Consider the following 18,163-nt stretch of genomic DNA (forward strand, 5'->3'; position numbering starts at 1 on the left):
ACTCGAGAAGATTTGGTGCCTAGATGCGCGGCCATTTCACTTCCCAACCGGGATAGCGCGCGTATTTCTTTCTCGACGCCCATATGGTCTCGTGGCTTGCAGACCGATTCTATTAGGTACATACGGGCTCATCACGACAGTAACACACACCTGGCCGTCTCATGACATCGCGGATCTGTCTCTCGTATGATCGCTCGCTAGACGGCATGCCACGTGGAACACGAACTAATAAAGTACACGCCCGCCATCGCGCTCTCCGCGACGTGGCGTTTGGAAAGTACAGGTACAGTACAGTAGTGTGCATCGCCCATTCACGACCCACCTGCAGTGCGTGCAGCCAGCATGCCCGCGAGACTTTGACAAGCACACCCGCTCAGCCTCTTCGCGCTCATCCGGCGTTGCGGTGTGAACAGGACGCAACTACTTGCGAATTGGGACCCGAATGGCGCAATGAAGTATGTCAGATGATTTATGCGCATCAATTTCGACGACGTCGTTGGTCAGTTCGTAGAGGCGGTACTCGGAGCCTCGATCTCAGGATTTGCATTTCTAATCATCGCCCGTATACTCATCAGTGATGACCCAATGCTGGAATCTCGAAATACGGATTCACTAAATCATCCATGGTTTTCATCCTTCCACACGTGAGAAAAACTAGGTCGCTCCCACATACTGAATACGGTAACTGCTCAGATCCAGAGTTTCGCATTCGGGCTGGAGCTATGCTAGATCTGGTCAAGAGAGGGATATGACCGCTACAAATTTTATACATTAATTAAGCGAATGGACCAGATGTTGAACAGTGATCGCGTGGCTCAGCAGTGTCGGGGCTTCCGAGTGACATAACATTCACAGTTCGTCGGTAAGACGCCTGTCTCACTAGTAGCGAGGTCAGTCTCCCTCGAGTCGCATTCTCACTGCCTGTGAGGTTCGTTCCGAATCATCGCAGCTTCCGACTGCCCTGGAGCTTGAACGTGGCCTGACGAGTGGCGGTCAGGTAGAGATCTCAATACTGTGCACTCAAAACGGTGCATTGAAGGACGAGTGGAGCAGACGAGCCGAGTCCATAGGAGAAGCTCACCTGGCTTACGACATTGACCAGGTGCTATTCATGCTGTACGAACAACTCTTTGTTCACTCGGGCATTGTCAATCATGAGAATTTTGAATTCTGCGTTATGAAATCAATCTGCGGCTCTTAAAAATGAGAAGACAAATACTCCCCACTACTTATTGCTTATATGCATTTCGCCCAGGTGTGCATTTTCCGAAAAGTTGCTGAAAAAGTTGCTGATGAATCTCATGACTTTGGATAACCCTAATAAGTGAAATTCAAGATGTCTGCCTCGGAGCTCGACCGCAGGCCATCGATTTACCCCAGCCTGCCATAGAACAACTTCGAGTCACGAGACTCGATTCAGCAGTAACTGTGTGCACATCGTGAGTTGGACAATGTCATCACATCCGACCAACAGCGACGAAGATGACTTCGCGAAGTACTGCAAGTCGCGAGCGGAAGCGCACCAGCGATAGGCACGCCCAACGCGTCAGCCGCGCGAGGACCAAAACGCGCATCGAACAACTTGAGCAGCAGGTAGAACAGTGGAAGTCGCTGTCCTGCGATGGCGATAATGCTGCGCTCAGGGAAGCGGTCGCGAAACAGCAGGCGTCGCATCAGAATCTATTGAACACCTTGTCCAAAGTGCATAACCTCGCTGAAAGGCTTGTCGAGGAGACAAAGGTCGCTCCCACCGGAACTGCTCGTGGGTCTGTTGCTGCCAGTCCGACAGATAATGATGATGAGTTCGTGGTTACACAGGCAAGTCCTGCAATCCCCAACCGGGTAGAGGAATGGACCATGGGCGAGCGAGTCTCTATTGATCTAGAGACCCTCATAGACAATTCTCCGTCCTCAAAACCAGGATCTGATCAGATAAGCTCCAATTTGGAGGCACAGATGGGTCAAGTCGACGATGGGAATTACTTCGCACATCTGAACCGTCTCACTGTCTGGGCCGAGGAGCAGGGCAAGAAAGCGGGACGGCTAGACGATACGATGGACGACGACATCAACATCCGCGCTGTGATTCATGGATGGCCGGATGTTCGTGCACGACACGTTCTGGACATTGGATGGCAGGTGGCAGAGAAAGTGGACCTTAGTCTCATGAGAGACACTGGACCTGCTGAACGCATCGCAGTGTTGAAGGTCTTTCGATCCATGTTCTTGGTTAGTCGTCTGGATTTCGTGAGCCTTGGGTTCTCCTCGCACAGCCACTCCTGACGTCTCATAGAATGCTTGCCAAACCGACGCCGCAGCTCCGCCTTCATTCATGCGGCCTACGTGAGTACACCCCCCGAATATCGTTGGGAGACAATGTTGATCGAAGGCTTGAACCAGCGCTCTGCAATGCTCCAAAGCCCACGCCAGACTTATCGACTACTTCATGTGGTAAGATTGCCTGCACGCCAGTCCACACAATTTCGCCTAACAATCACGAAGGCCATCAGTTCGCGACCATATGCTGCGTTACGATGTGAGCAATGCTACCGAGTGGATGGTCCATCGGTTCTTCTCCGACATGGTGCTCGACTGGCGCTTTCAAGTCCGTGATATCGCCAAGCTCGATCCCTTGGCCGACAGATATAGCTTTTCGCACGAATTTCTCTCGACATATTCGCGATTGAGCAATTGGGGATTTAGGCCGCTGCCGCCGAATACCACGCGGATCTTCAACCCCGTCACGATGCGGATCCAGGATTGGAACACGGTTCAAGTCCCTCAGGATTCGTCTGCTCACCATCAAATTATGCTCAATGATCAGGACCAGACGCCAGCAATTCCATGGACCATGTTTATTTGAATGTTGATGCTTTCTAGACATGATCTGTAAAAGTTAAGGCTTCAATCACACTTTGCGACTAATGATTCAAGAGCTCACATGCCACACTGCTGCCACTGTCGTACCCAAAACCGCTGCCCATCCCAGCGCGACCAGGATCGCCACCATATCTGCGGTCAAAACGAAGCCAGCACCTCGCTCTACAACATCTGGTTCCACCTTCTTGCCAGCCGCACTAAGCTCCGGAATCAATCGGAAGGTGAAGAGCGAAAGCACATCGAGCCCGCCGCGCTCTTTCTCCCGCACTGCGCGCCACACGTCTCGACGAAATTGACGACTCAGGTAGCCGTCGACAGCGGGAATGTTTCTCGCCAAGTTATACACGATAGACGTCAAGGCCACTTGACTGGATATGATGACCCAGTAGTACCACGGAGGCCTTCCGATGCCCAGCGAATCACTGAGCTCACCGCCGTTCAACCAGCGAGTGTACGTTTCCAGCAGCGACCGCGACGCGTACGCTGGCGGATTATTCTCTAGGCCACGGATGATATTGCGGGCCAGACGTTTGGACGTCTCTGTCGGGTCGTATTCGAACAGCAACATCGAATCCAAGGTCGCTTTGGCCGTCACTGCCTGCGCGAACTCGTCATGCGGAGTGCCGATGTAGAACGCGATAAGGCGCCACAACGCGAGGTAGTCTTCAATCTCTTGGGGCTTGAGATGGATACCTAGACGTGGAAGGGATTGCCAGATGACGGTCGAGGAGAAGGTCACGATAGTGTACCTGCTGTCACTATCATTGATGGGAATGCCATTCTCGTCCACCGAGTAATACGAAGGCCGCGTTGCGACGAGATCCAAAATACGCCGACGTACGGCAGCATGCAGCCAACGAACCCGCAAGATGGAAATGAAACCGTCACCATCCGGGCGTAAATTCGCGACGGACTCCGTGCACTGCATGATGAATTGCGTCGTCTCCATCAATCTCCTCCGCACGGAATTCAGATCGAAACCGCCGGTTCGAGAGAGTGTTTCGGCCGATCGACCGTTACTCCCCGTTGCTCCGAGAAGCGACTGGTAGGCGAGACCCAGCGTGATGGCCATGCCATACCGATTGAAGACGTCTTGACCTCGACCCACTGCGTCCCAGTCCACCCAAGCCGGCGTCGAGGAGACTTCGGTCCAGAATTTCTGGAGGACCGGGTGTTGGTCGCGGTTCTCTTTGAACAGCGCGTAGAGGTCTTGGTCTTTGGATGTACGGAGTTGAATCAGGGCTTTATACGCTTGTTCGCCGAGCTCGTCGTAGGAGTATCTTCGGTATTTGTAGGTTTCCTCGGAGATGTGACGATCTGTCCAGGTGAATTTGTGACCCCAGGCGTTCACTTCGTCTCCGATCTGGAGCTTGATTGTTGGATTCTGTTTGATAACCATGATTGATATGAGAGATTTTGCAAGAGTGGAAAAGAGATACGAATTGTGATCTGTAGCGATCAAATGAAGGATTATCTGGCAGTGACTTTGAATTTGGGAATGAATATGGAAGCGACAGACGAATGGTCGCATCATTATATATATGTGAATCATTCTAGTATAGATTCATCATCGTCGCATCGCGCATCGCGCGCGCAGAGCAGGGGCTGTTAAGTCATTTTCATTCCTTGTGACTGTCCGAGTCAGCTTGCGCTGACTCCGTCCAGAGAATTGGCGATCTAGGGATGGATGCACGAGGCGTCACGCAACGAGAACGAGCGCAATTCCCAGCTTCAAGATCGATTGCACAAAAAACGATAGCACGGGTAATTCAACGGTAGTAGGATATGAAGGAAACGAGTGTTCCCGAGTGAGACGTTTACAATCGCAGCAGCGCACGGGAAACCTATGCGCGTTGCCCTTCGACGACCACGGCGAAAGTATGTCCCAAGTTATGAAGAAAGTGGACTCCTGCACATTTGTGATTACATAAATTATGCAAAGTGTGCAAACACACCAGATTTCCTGCACTTGAGATACATACGTAGCGAATGGTGCTCGTATAATCAAAGAATAAAAGGTCATCATCTTCGCCATGCCTGAACGTTTCAATATGTACGTCGTATTTAGTACGAGTCAGCGATTCTGACGGAGGAACAAGCAGGGCTTCTCGCTTCCAAGTGCACGGAGCTTTACACCACCACCTGGGCACTATTGCTTTTCCAGATGGAAACAGAACCACGCGCAACGCCGATCTGCTTTAGTCCTGTCGGCGACCCATTTCTTCATTATTCGGGGTGCCGACGGTCCATTCTGTATTGTGCAATATGCCTACGAAAATTGGTGAACAGAAGAAGACCTCGACTAATTTTGGGCATTTCTCCAAAATCCAATGTCACGTGATACAACGCATGTCAATCACACGCTGTCAAAGGATAATAGACAAGTCCTTTCAATCGAATTGCTATGGTTCTTGGAAATGTTACGAGACATCACGTCAGCCGTGCCCTTTTTCATCAAACACGTCCCGTCTCAACAGAACTTCGCCGCAATAATGTGCGACGATCTGGCTCCGTTTCATTGTCGTTCGAAAGAATAGTGATCGTGTCCAACGGCATTCTGCGAATAGCCCTGGAGATGGATCAGTCTACGTGATGAAACAAGAACCCTCCCCAGTCTGCATACCTCAATGGAGAATATTGATGGCTGCAGATGTCCTCCACTGGCTCACGTGGGGGCGACAGAGACGGGCTTTGCATCTGTAGCCGCGGCTCAATGGTGACAGACCCAGCCAGATTGCCCACCGGATGCCTCTGAAGTTTCGAAGGAGCAACCGATGACGTCCCTCTCCAGTACTGGGTTGCGTGGAGCTACCGGGATCGCATCAACCGCCACAGTCGCGGCCGAAGGGGGACATTCTAGGCCGCATGGAGCGCCAACATCCTCTGCCGGGTTACGTGAGACAACGGGGTCGGACTTTGTCTCATCAGGCTTCACCGGAGGAGGACAAAAGAAGGGTCCACAATTGGGAACGACAACATCCTCTGCTGGGCTGCCCGAAAAAGCAGGAAGGGGGCTTGCGATCGTAGTCGCGGCCAGCGTGGCGAGTGAAATGAGGTATGTGAACTGCATCTTGTTTGTTGGCCTCGGTTCCTGCGCTGTAATGGGCTGTCCTTTATGAAGAGGTGAGGTAGAGTTGCAGAGTTTCGAAGGCGAGGTCAAGTCGTTATATTTATGTTCGCTCAGCCACGTAGGGGATGTGCAAGCCCTTGTTATCCACTTGATGACAGTATAGTCTCGCCAATGCTTACTCCCTAGGGCTGACGAGTGTCGGAGGAAACATCATCCGACATAATCTAATCCCCTCTCGACATTATGAAAAGGCAGTGTCGATTCATCGACATTGTCTGTAGGAGACTAATAAGACCGTGATGGAGCAGATCTTAGCAATCTGACACTCACGCTACCATCATGCTTCGCCATCATTGTTGCTTCTCTCAGAACGTATCTTGCAAGGGAAAGATCATGGTGGCGAAGCTCTCAAAGCGGCTTCTTGCACGAAGAGGTCTCGTAGGGGAAGCTTTATCCTGTGCTATATTATATTTGTTATGTCGCATCATCATACCTGCTCAACATGTCTGTTTGTCGGAAGCATGTGATGATTACGGAACGTACATTTGTGCCCATAAAGCAAGCACTTGTAGTTCAGAAAAGGTTTCGAATGATCACTCGTGTTGGAAGGAACGTGCGGATCTAAAGGCGCTAGTGCCGTATTTCTGTAGATCATTGAACATACATCTCACGACTTTTGGGCGAGATTTAGGGCAGTATAAGCTGTTTTGCAAAGACACGAGCCTCGTCAGACCGAGGAGTACGTGGAGTGGCCCTCGAGCTGTGATGAATCTGACAATCCTCCACTATTGCCTAAGAGGTGGTCGGCATCAATTGTCTGGCAATGATTTTCGTATCTGGCACTGCTCGACAATTTGTGACCCGTAATTCTTCTCCCGCTTAGGTGACTCAAAGGATCTATCACTCAAGGTATATCGTCTATCGAGGCTCGGCGTAGGGAAAGTGGAGACATGGGTAGCTCTAAGAGCGATCGCAATTCGCTTTGCGTCTTTTCTGACGTTAACGACCCTTTAACTTGTGTGTTCGGATTTGTAGGCTTCCCGTCAAATCTTCGAGAATGTACCATCGATGGGACAGTCCGTATACTTGTACAAAGCCCTCGACCAGGACCGTTCACGTGCTGCTGGTATGCAGCTGCGACAAGCCATAGTCGCTTAGGAGACCCAAGAAGGATTGATTATAACAATCTCCATGTAAACTATAACGAAAACTGCCTCGCACGCTAAGTTGACAGCCGAGAGCTTGAAATGTTTGAGCAGAATGCATTTCCGGAATGACACCTATCGAGGTGCGCGAAAAAAACCCAAGAAACGTTCAATATAGTTTATAATAGGTGAATAATCGTGGCGATGATAATTCCATGTCATATTTTTCGAACACAGCCTACTATCGGGAAATGTAGATGGAGGCTCTCACAGCGGGAATAACGCATTGTTTTAGGCGAATTTCTTTTGTATATAACTAGTAGACATCCTCCATCAGCGACCCAAGTTCACCCGTGATAGTCAACATTGATTTCGACACCCAGTAGAAATTATTTGACGCCTTCGTAATCTGTTGTGTGAATGGTGTCTCTCATCCCCCATTGATGAAACGCACAAGGCGCCATCACCGAACGTGCCTTTCAATGATCAAACAATACGGGACTGTGCTTCCAGTAGTCATTTCATCCCAAAAGTGTTCGATGGTTTAGAAGGAGAAACCCCGCCTGGTGTGCAGTTGCGTGTCGCAACCTTGTTGTTAGAAATTCTCACGTGACAGTACAGCAGAACCTTGGTAGGGCACGTCGGGGACAAGAAAAAGGCAAATCTTGCTGTGATTTACGGGCCAAAATTTTGCCATTGTTTTGGTCCCCAACGTGGTAGGTTTGTTTGTACACATGTGGGCGGCAATTAGGGCATAACTCAGCGGGGACGGATTGCCGTTGAGACAGCTGCCAGGCGGTCAACCGCTGGTGAACTCGGCCGGCGTTTCGTGGGACTTGAGGGCGGGCTTGCCTGGCGCAAAAAACGCGCCTAGTCTGGCTAATAATGATGAATGTTCATGTTGGTGCACGTTATGTGACTGACTGCGGTGTTATCCTCAAAGGCTGGGTCCACGGACATTTTGTGGGTGGTTCCCTCTCTCGATACATCTGCGGGCCGCCATTAAAGTTCGAAGGACAGGCTGCGCCACGCTCGACTCCTATGGTCATGTAAGCTTGCCGTATATAGACCCTTCTTGTCAACCTCCGACGTTGTGATGTTTTATGATGCGCAAATCTCGTCTCGAATGCTGAGGATTCTCTTCACACGGTCGCATATTGGTTGAGTCGTTTGTCAAAAGCTCTCTTCCCTGTAGTGAGCAGATGCCACTGCCAGCCTCCATTGCCAAGTCCGTTCGCTATCAGTCGACTTCCGTCTCTGACCCGCCGCCTGCGACCATGGTGGGTCTCAATGGTTTTGGGCGAAATGAAAGATCCTTCGCCAGTGAAGGCGAGATACCGCTACTAGAAGACAGCACTGATGAATCCATTCGCCAGCTGCAAGGTAGTATTCCCAACTCTACCTCAGTAAAAGTGCAGATAAACTCTGCACCTCTAGATGATCCGTTTGATGCATATACACTCCACGACGTGCTCGGCAAGGAATCAGATCGTCTGTCAGAGTGCGATAGCAAAGGCTGGACATCGCTGACTAGTGCTCGAATGGACGATCAACTCATGGATCCCAGAGAACTTTACTCGTACATTACTCAGTCCCTCAGTTCAATGCCGCCACGCATATACATGCGAGTGCGTGGCTGTCACCAGGCAGCGACGCAGGGCGATAGTTCACGAAGCAGCACAAACAGCCAGAGAAATGACGCGGTCGTTGACTTTGATTTCGTCGTATCGATGCGAGGGTTTCTAGGGCAACATAATGATCCTACATGGCACACGTGTAGTGTGGCGTCAGACCATATTCGCACCTATCGAGGAACATTCACAGAGACCACCGGCCAGGGCGAGGAGTATCCAAGTTTTCAACAGTTTGCCACGGAAAATGAAGGGATCTTCAGACGCTTCACAAATCCGTGGCATTATCTTATGAGGTGGAGAAGGAGATTGCGTAGCGGAGAACCATCGCAGACATCTTCATGGAACTTCCCAGCATCATCACCTGTTGGCTCAAAGGCATCAACGAACTGGAGTTTGTTCAACTCCTTGGCTTTACTTGAAACTTCTCTAGAAGATCATCCGGACTGGCGCAGCCACAATTCCGGCGCCAAGAGGCATGATGGTGGATCGTCGCGGCCCACAATTTTCCTCTCGACAACAAGCGAGCATCCGTCTGGGTACGAACGAAGCCTACTTGAGTGGTGCGAAGACTACTGCAATTATAAAACTCCTCGCAAGGCCTTCCGCATAACCCGAAAGATCAACGGCTTAGACATTGCGGCGCTCAGAACGCATGTGACCGCCTTGCTATACTCGCATCACGTCGGAAGAATTGAAATTGGCTTTACGACGGTCGATGAGCGCATCGATATCTATCCGCCAGGATCTCTTCATCAAATTGTCGCTGAGCAGCGCGCGATTCACGCGTGTTTCAAAACTTTCGGCTTCATCGCGATTGGCCTCATTGGCATCTGCTCGGTGGCCTTTGTTTTTGTAACATGCATTCTGTTACTACATATCGGCTTAGCTATTGGCGAGGTTCAAGAATGGGCGGTTGTTGCTCACGGCGCCTTTCTGTACTTTCGGACTTTCCTCACTCTGATATGCGTAAGTGTCGCGATCGGAGTCCTGGCTACTCTAATCCGCAGATGGGTAAATGCTCATTTCGGTGTGAGGAAGTGGGCGATCTACAACGTGGACTGGACAGTGTGGCAATGGGATGGATCTCAAGGCCAGCAGCGCGTAAAGAGATATGCGGGTCTCAATGAGGCGCAATGGGTTCAAACTCATGCTCAATTTCTGTGCAGGCTGGTTATGAATAAGTTTCAAGGCGACGCAACGGACTTGATGGATATTCTCGTGCCATCAATTTGAGATTTCGAATCTGATATTACTTGTCTCATTTGGGACCCCGTCTTTCGTACTCCGCCACGTGCGCTAGCCCACAACTGGGAAGATCTTCTCAGCTGCCACGCTCCGCCACACAACGCATACGCATGACAGCAATTGCAATGTTAATTTCGACTCATCGAAGTTGTAAATACATATCTCCATTGACGCGCTGCTAAATGTTCGTGATCCAGATTCGTCACCCATGTAAAGCCTACGGAGTCGCATCGAATCGCTCAACTTCTGCTACGAAATGGCAAAACTAAAGATCCCTCGTTCGAAAACTGCCGACTCCGAACCGAACGAGTACGAGATTCCACTGCTCCAGAACACAGGTCTCGGCGCATCCGAACAGCATGCAGACAATGGCGAGGCGGTCAAGATCGTTGTACAGCTCAATGCAGCTCCACTTCAAGACCCGTTCAGCAGAATCACCGTTCATTCGAAACGGAGTGTGAATCTCGACAATCTCTCCGAGTTCTCAAGTCAAGGGACCATCGGTAGCAGAAGCGCGAGAGCAGCAGATCAACTGGCCAATCCTGCAGAGCTACATTCTTACGTCATGAATTATCTGAGCCAGGTGCCTCCGCAGATTTACATGAGAGTCTGCGGCTCTCATCGCAGTCCAGCTGATGCCAACAGTACTATCATCGACTTCAATTTCATACTAGACCTTCGAGGATTTTTCGGCTTACAGAATGACCAAGATTGGCGAATTTGTTCCATCACGCCACACGATTTTAGAACACATCGCGGAACCGTCATGCAGGAGGTCGAAACGACTCCGAATGATTCCAACCCCGAGGCCGGAGTCGGCGCTGGGAGGAGCTTATTCGAGTGGTGCGAACACTATTGTGCTGAAGTGAGTTTTCGAAAAAGCTTTCGCGTGACGAGAGAAGTGAGCGGCATCGACCTCGATGCTATCCAAACTGGCGTGACCTCTTTACTACGCCCGCAATATCTCGGGAAGCTCGACATTGGTTTCACCATCGTCGATGAATCTGTCGACATTTACCCAGCCTCCTCGCTTGACCAAATACGTGTCGAACACAGACGAGGCGAGCTCATACTGAATACCCTGCTGTGGCCGGTCCTCGCGCTATGGGGACTCTGTGCCTTTGTATTCGCCGTCAGCCTGGTGCCACTGGTCATGATGTTCTTGTTTGACCAAGACAGGTCCGGCGTGGCTCGTTGGGCTTATACATACTTCCGAAACCTTGGCATATTTATTGGTGCCAGTGCAGCCGTGATCCTAATTTATCTCGTGCTCTATATTTTGATCGCCGGCCCCTTTATGACCAAGAAATGGAACATATATACGGTGGACTGGGCAGTCTCAAGATGGGATGAGAGTTCTGGGCAGCCCGTGAAGAAATATGCAGGGCTGAGCGAGGCCGAGTGGATTCAAAGTCATGCACAATTCTTGCGTCGATTGGTGGAAGGAAACTTCGAGGGTGACGCGACGGGGTTCATGGATTCTAGGAATGTAAGTTGATACATGAAGGATTGCTTCTCGTACATGCAAAGAAAATGGCAACAGCTTCGTGTACAATCGGAGGAATGAACACAACTCTCTACTATATTCCGACCTGCCCTGCCACGGCGCTGTACACCTGCCTTCCCTCAAACCAGGTCTTCAGCACCGTCGCTCCGGCGAACTCCCCTTCGCTCAAATCGCGATCGAGAGCGATGAAATTCGCCATCTTTCCAACTTCGATACTGCCAATCATCCTCTCCCTCCCCACTGCCTCCGCTCCTCCCAGCGTGATCATCCGACAGAGCGCATGGGCAGCAACTTGCTTCTTCGTCAACCCTTCCCTATCTCCCGACCTTGGCACTTCGAGCATCTCCACTAAGTGTGCAAGTGGATCAAACAAACTCGGGTTGTCCGTCAAGATCCAATCCGAGCCAATCGTCATGTGCGCCCCCGTGGCCAAGATCTCATTGAAGGGCCATCTCAGGAGATGGGGAGCAAATTGAACGACAGGAGCGTGCCAGATCGCAGGCGACATTTCAGCAGTGAGCCCGAGGCGAGCAATCCGTTGAATGTCGTCTGTTCATATGTCAGCATTCAGTTGGCATCTTCTCGAGCAATCTCCCTTACCTCGGTGGACTGCATTGCAGTGAGCAAGCTCGTGCTTAGGTCCGCTCGGATTTCGCTTCCGGACAGCCTCATAAACGTCCAGCGCAAGTCGCACACTCCCTTCACCGGCGACGTGAATCTTGCAAGTCATATTTCGCGCGTCGTATGCAGAGATACGATCGAGCAACTTCTGGTAATCTACCAAGACACGTTCCGGATCAGCTTTCCCATTGGCATCCAGATCACACTGAGTGGGATTCGGCGGTAATGGCGCGCCGTCCAGCCAGAATTTGACAAATCCCGTATGAACATGTTTACTCTTAAATGCATCTGCAACGTTGATGAGAGCCGCAAGGGACGCTTCACTCTCGCCAGTCGAAGCTCCCGGAGCACAAACAATGTGCGTGCTGATATCAAGCGGCAGGCGGTTCTCCGCTTCCAGCTCGCGGAGGGCGTGGAGATAGGCTGTGGTTGCTGAAGCTTCTTGGATCGACGTGATGCCATATCGATGACACTCCGAAATGGCGAACTCGATGACAGTCTTGGCATAACTGAGAGGAGTCTTCGGAAGACTTCGCCAGACAGAGGCTGTTGCGGCTTCAACAATCTCTCCGGTAAGAGTCCCATCAGGTCTGCGACAATAGTGTCCTCCTGGCGGGTCTTTGACATCATCATCGATACCCAACTCCTTTCCCGCTCCCCAAGACTAGAGCAGTCCTCCGCGAGATCTCTTACGAGGTCCATCATGGACGGGGTATCAAAGTTATCCGTGGCATGCCTTTCGATCGCTACGATCGTCGCAACAATATCATTATGTACGCTGGTGTTTCATCGCATGTTGCAGACACGCGAGGCCGTCAAGACTTCTTGTTTGAAGACAAGCCGGCAGACGTGGTTCTGGCCCACCTGACGGATCTGAGCGGAACGGTCACTTCGGATAAGATCAGATCACCGGCGTTGACGGACGTTCCGCAAGTTTTCCATACCGACGCGGGTGACGTGATAGTTCTTGCGTGCTTGGAGACATCGGCGGAAGGCGGCGATAGTAAGCTAAGCTCGTCGTGGACGGTATACAACGAGCTGGCAAGAACCAGGCCTGATCTCATCGAGACTTTGTCGCAACCGTGGCCGGCCGACAAGTACTGTCTTCCCTTCTACTCTCATGTTGTTGGCAGAGAGTATAGCCTGACATCATCATTAGTTTCGTGACCGAGGGAGAACGCATCACATCACTGCCGCTATTGTACCACATCCCAACAAATGATCGTCATCGCGAAAAGATCGTGATTCAATACAACCGGAGGCCTTTCACAGGCTATGACTATTACCCCAGACCCTCCGACATTCCACCCATCACCGAGGCTCAGGCGGAAGCGCTGGATGCTCTCCACTTCCTGGCCGAGAAGCACGCCATTCATCTGAATTTCAAGAAAGGTGATATCCAATACGCCAACAATCTCAGCATCTTCCATGGGCGGGATGGTTTCAAGGATACTCCTAATCAGAGGTATGTAAGCAATTCACTGTCGATTCAATCGCGCCTGATCGTATTGGCGTCTCCCGACTATAATTGAACGCGATATTCACATGCTTGGGTTGTAGGCGTCATCTGATCCGTCTTTGGTTGCGCGATTCCGAACATGCATGGACGACACCAGAACCTCTGACAAAGAGGTGGAAAACCATCTACGATGGCGTCACACCGGAGGGGACGGTGTTCCCAATCGAGCCACGTCTAAGGACGGCAGTCTTGAGACTTCCGGTCCATGAGAGGGCGATAGCCATAGCTGCAGCATGAGGTTTTGATCCCATTACTATCGGCTCGCACCGCTTGGAAGCCCCGAAATTTATATTGGTGACTTATGAGTTCGAGTTGCGCTTCTATGTGCCAGAGTCCCATGTCCCTTGCCTCCTTCAATCTCCCGTCTCTCCGTGCCCAAAATACTACAGTGCCTACATTATTGTCTTTGGATCACCCATCTTCTCCGCCTCTCTGTGCTACTTCACCACGCTTCCAATTGTCCATCTTGATTTTGCTTAGATTCGAGTTGCCTGTCTCGTTCTCGAGCTGCTCGGCTGGTATACAACAGTCCTTTACCGTTGTGGCACGTTAGACGGCGTACTGTTTAATGCTTCGATCTGACAGGCTTCAAAACATTCAGCATTCGGTGTCTTTGCCCGTCTTGTCAATAGAGAAATGGCGTGGGCCTTCGAATTCTCCGCTATCCACCCTCCGCCCTTTCTGATGGGCGTCCGCCCTTTGCGAATCTCATTATCCTGATGCCCACAATTAAATCTCGCTATTGCCGCACGGACATGCACACATCTGTGGCCTGAGGCAGCATTTTCTGCAAAAATCAAATCCGCAGAGCAAATGACATAGTGCTTATTCCCGATGAAGGCTTGTTTAACGTAAAACCATGTCATTGAGTCCAGGTGATACACCGAAGGAGCGACATTTTCCGACTTGGTTCTGGTAGGGAACGAGGATGTGTGGGGAACATCCGTGAATTTCCATGCCGGCGATTCTAGGTGAGCACGGCAGTAGTAGACGTCAAGAACAGTGACATCTCGATATCACGGCTCAGGTGTAAGATTGATGCGCAAGACCCGACTTGAATCGGGCGAAGAAGCCCATCGCTGCGGAATGGGTTGATCTGGGCCCAACATAAAAATGTTCACGGTGTGCTGACTATACCAAGTCTTCTTGTTAGCGATAGGCTTTCCCTCTTCGGGGCAGTGCGCGGCACCGATAGCCCGAAGCTGCAGGTGATGGCCTGATCCAGCCACGTGCCAGCTGCAAGATCGATCTGTCGCAGGCGCGGGCTGACTCGGGCCACATTGGGCGCCCGACTCGATGGCAGACTCGATGGCAGACCTGATTGCAGACTTCCTTCCTCGGTGCTCTTTCCACCTCGATCACTGCGCGTGGCATTGCCCCCTGCCGACTTAGTCGATTCCCGCATGCCATCTACGGGGCTCTGCAGCGCGGGCTATGCCCCCCTCGGGGCGCCCAAGCGGGAAGAGCGTGCAGGGCTGTAGCATCGTGCTGGCCGACCCATGCTGCGCGCAGGTTACGGTCAGGAGATACGCAGATTGTGGGGCCCGCTCTACGCGCGGGTGCCGCGAATGCTGGACCTCATTTGTGAAACTAGCGCTCGCTCCTCGCGAGAGATGCACGACTCGCGTGGCCCATTGGACAACCCGTCCAAGAGCCGAGCACTCAAGCGAGATCAGGCCATCAAGCCATTGCTGCGGCGTCGCCGATCGTAGCTTTCGTGACCTGGATGGACACAACTTCAAAGAACTCGCCAAAGGTTGAGCACTTACCCAAGCTTCTGGGAGCAATCGAGGACGCGGAGCCAGGTCAGCTAAGCAATCGTCACGGCGTCGCCTGTAGTCCGATCACAGCTTCGAAGAGCCTGTCGACTGTTGGACGCATGCTCAAGCTCCGGTAAACAATCGAGTTAGTGTTGATGTGCGAAGCTGGGCTTCATCGTGAGGCTACAAATAAAAGCAGCAAGCTCGTTGATTGTGCTTCTCGATCTGTCCATTGGCACCTTCGCCGTTTCCTTGTCCTATCCATTGGCGTTCGTCCGACTATCATGCAGTCCATCATCCTGGCTTCAGCCCTCGTGGGCCTGGCTGGTGCTGCCGCCGCGCCACAAAATATCGACTTCGATCTGGCCTACGCGCTGCCGAACCCGTCCTACACCACCGTGTTGGATGCCACGGCCCAGATCGTTACCTACAATCCGTCTACCGTCTTTTCTGCTGCCCTTCCGCAGATTACCGCAAGCGACACGACGAATACGCTTGACACGACGACCGAGCCTGCCCTAGAAAAGCGTGCCGCCTGCGCGCCGCAGCCGACAGGCGCTGGCCCGATCCCGACTTCGGATACCGTCTCGGCGTTCGCCGCCCTGCCGGCCTTCTCTTCTGCCGCCGTCGGCGCTCCTGTCCCGAGCGGGTACACGCAGACCTTCTCAAATCTCAATGCGTCCAATAACGCATACGGCTACATGGGATACACCAACCTGAAGTCATACGGTATGTTTCGATCCAGGGTGACTCGATGATTGGCGCTGATCCCATACAACAGATTCGAACCTCTGCGCATCCAAGTGCAACGCTATCAACGGCTGTATCAGTTTCAACCTCTTTTTTGAGCGAGATCCGTCTCTCGAACCCGGCAGCGGCGCCTCCGGCTGCGCGAACCCGGCCTCGACTACCAACATCAAGTGTGTCTTTTGGGGCGGTCCGGTCTCGACGGACAACGCGCTTAACTCTGGTCAATGGCGCAACCAATTCCAAGTCGCTATTGCCGGGTCGAATGGCTATGTTAACAACACTGTCGCCCTAGTCCCCGGATACGGTGCAGCCATCCCCCTTGGCAACGCGGCTATCAACTCGCCATACGACAAGTTCGGCTTCGACAGCTACATGGGCTCATCAATATTCATCGTAAGTCACGACGACCTGATCACCTCAACATAGATTCTGACTTCGCAGGGCGCCTTCAACGCTCAACTCTGTGCCGATGCCTGCACCAAGAAGAGCGAGTATGCGATCGCCCATCCACCGACAGACGGTACACCAGTCCAGACCTGCCAGTTCTTCAACACGTATATCCTGTATATCAATACCACTAAGAACATTCAGGGCCAGTACTGCGCGATGTACTCCGAGTCCTGGCCAGCAAGCTACGCGACCAACGTCGGCCAGTACCGCGGCAGTGACCACTTCCTCCTCCAGTACTCCTTCGCATACTCGAACAGCACGAACCCCGGCTCTGCCCAGCCCCTGCCAGCTGTTCACCAAGCGAAACGCGACATCCTCTGGCCTGCCAACTCGGCGCTGCCTTACTGTTCCAGTCTTCTTGGCTATACCACACCATTGACGACGACGACCGCTACCGCCACTACTACTACTAGCACGACCACAATAGTGACGACGACCACCACTGTTACGCCAGGTGGCAACAACGCTCGTCGATCGGCCGCCGCGATCGCTCAGCCGCAGGTTCTGACCAAGTACCCGGCCAGCATCGTGTCGTCCGCCTGCTCGCTAGCGGCCACGCCCGTGACCCAGACTAGCACCATCACGACCATCACGACCGCGGCAACAGCGACCACGACTGTGACCTCCACCAGCACGGTTGTCACGACCACGCCCGCGGGGAGACTTCCTGGTGTACCCTGCGATCCCGCTGGGGCCGGCAACGGCAATTTCAATGCGGGCGGCTGCAATAACGGTTGCTTTTGCAATGCCGACGTCGACCAGACCAACGCCTACTGCGGCCGCGATTGCGGCCCTGATGGTTGCACCGTCTGCAGGTCGGATAGCGAGTGCCCGTCCGGCACGTTCTGCGACATTGCCAACTTTGGCGCTGGGTTCCGCGGAGACTACCAAGGCGTCTGCTACTCTTTTGTTGGCTGCACTTCCACCTACAGCCCCCCGGCTGTCAAGCGGAACTCTCTTTCCTTCATGGCAGCTATGCCTCGTAAGGGCCGCACGGCTCCCGTTGCCGCTCGCGAACAGACCAAGATTATGGGCACCGACCCTAATCGTCCTGAGACTGCGACCGATTAAACTAGCTTGACGACTACAGCACAGCGTAGCGTCGAGAAACAGCATGAATCGTTCTGTCTATGCATGATATATTTGAATAATCACAGAAATTCTGTTACCGACTGATGAAAAATCCCTCGAATTCCATGACCTCAACAGATCGCTGACCCGTATACTGACGTGATCCGTGGAGAAGTTTCATCCTTCGCTTGACCAAAAAGCTGTTAATCTTGATCGTAGAGAGAATACTCGAAGATGTTCTCGCCCTTGTGATTCGCGCACGATACCTACTTGACAGTACTAACAGATACGAAGTAAAACCTTCGACGAAACGCCAGCCCGTGATGATAATCTACATAGGCATTAGTGCCCGTCAAGGCAATTCCCATGGTCTGCTTCAAAGTTCTTGTGTAGACATGTTGCGCCGTTCGTGGAAGCTTCACTAGCGTGTCCTTCCTTCGATTCAAGCTTCACCTCGAGTGCAAGGTACAACTTCAGGTTTCGGCTGATCGATTCAAGGTATTGCCACCCC

At 52.1% G+C, this 18,163-nt stretch overlaps 7 protein-coding genes across 7 annotated transcripts; 4 read left to right on the forward strand and 3 right to left on the reverse strand.

The window, feature by feature from the left end:
• Positions 1-1,482: 1,482 nt before the first annotated feature.
• K489DRAFT_413156 (uncharacterized protein) lies at positions 1,483-2,863 on the forward strand (the record flags this gene model as incomplete). The annotated part of the gene is made up of 4 exons (XM_033608006.1): positions 1,483-2,229; positions 2,294-2,343; positions 2,401-2,451; positions 2,503-2,863. The coding sequence occupies 4 exons, from the start codon at positions 1,483-1,485 to the stop codon at positions 2,861-2,863; spliced, it is 1,209 nt and encodes a 402-aa protein (XP_033456286.1).
• Positions 2,658-4,377, reverse strand: K489DRAFT_384169 (uncharacterized protein). Its single transcript, XM_033605794.1, has one exon. The coding sequence runs from the start codon at positions 4,277-4,279 to the stop codon at positions 2,930-2,932; it is 1,350 nt and encodes a 449-aa protein (XP_033456287.1). The 5' UTR covers positions 4,280-4,377; the 3' UTR covers positions 2,658-2,929.
• Positions 4,378-5,181: 804 nt separating this feature from the next.
• K489DRAFT_384170 (uncharacterized protein) lies at positions 5,182-6,074 on the reverse strand. The gene has a single exon (XM_033605795.1). It carries the CDS (start codon positions 5,948-5,950, stop codon positions 5,591-5,593), a length of 360 nt encoding a protein of 119 aa, XP_033456288.1. The 5' UTR covers positions 5,951-6,074; the 3' UTR covers positions 5,182-5,590.
• A 2,223-nt stretch (positions 6,075-8,297) lies between these two features.
• On the forward strand, positions 8,298-9,962 carry K489DRAFT_413158 (uncharacterized protein; the record flags this gene model as incomplete). Its single annotated transcript, XM_033608007.1, has 1 exon — positions 8,298-9,962. The coding sequence occupies one exon, from the start codon at positions 8,298-8,300 to the stop codon at positions 9,960-9,962; it is 1,665 nt and encodes a 554-aa protein (XP_033456289.1).
• A 134-nt stretch (positions 9,963-10,096) lies between these two features.
• On the forward strand, positions 10,097-11,865 carry K489DRAFT_78052 (uncharacterized protein). The gene has a single exon (XM_033608917.1). It carries the CDS (start codon positions 10,231-10,233, stop codon positions 11,470-11,472), a length of 1,242 nt encoding a protein of 413 aa, XP_033456290.1. The 5' UTR covers positions 10,097-10,230; the 3' UTR covers positions 11,473-11,865.
• K489DRAFT_390909 (uncharacterized protein) lies at positions 11,555-15,502 on the reverse strand (the record flags this gene model as incomplete). Its single annotated transcript, XM_033606645.1, has 4 exons — positions 11,555-12,030; positions 12,082-12,711; positions 15,036-15,343; positions 15,447-15,502. 4 exons carry the CDS (start codon positions 15,500-15,502, stop codon positions 11,555-11,557), a joined length of 1,470 nt encoding a protein of 489 aa, XP_033456291.1.
• A 163-nt stretch (positions 15,503-15,665) lies between these two features.
• K489DRAFT_326128 (uncharacterized protein) lies at positions 15,666-17,652 on the forward strand (the record flags this gene model as incomplete). Its single annotated transcript, XM_033601884.1, has 3 exons — positions 15,666-16,110; positions 16,163-16,524; positions 16,573-17,652. The coding sequence occupies 3 exons, from the start codon at positions 15,666-15,668 to the stop codon at positions 17,650-17,652; spliced, it is 1,887 nt and encodes a 628-aa protein (XP_033456292.1).
• Between the last annotated feature and the right edge of the window lie 511 nt (positions 17,653-18,163).

This window comes from Dissoconium aciculare (assembly GCF_010015565.1).
Source record: "Dissoconium aciculare CBS 342.82 unplaced genomic scaffold K489scaffold_14, whole genome shotgun sequence".
In the NCBI taxonomy this organism is placed as follows: Eukaryota; Fungi; Ascomycota; class Dothideomycetes; order Mycosphaerellales; family Dissoconiaceae; genus Dissoconium; species Dissoconium aciculare.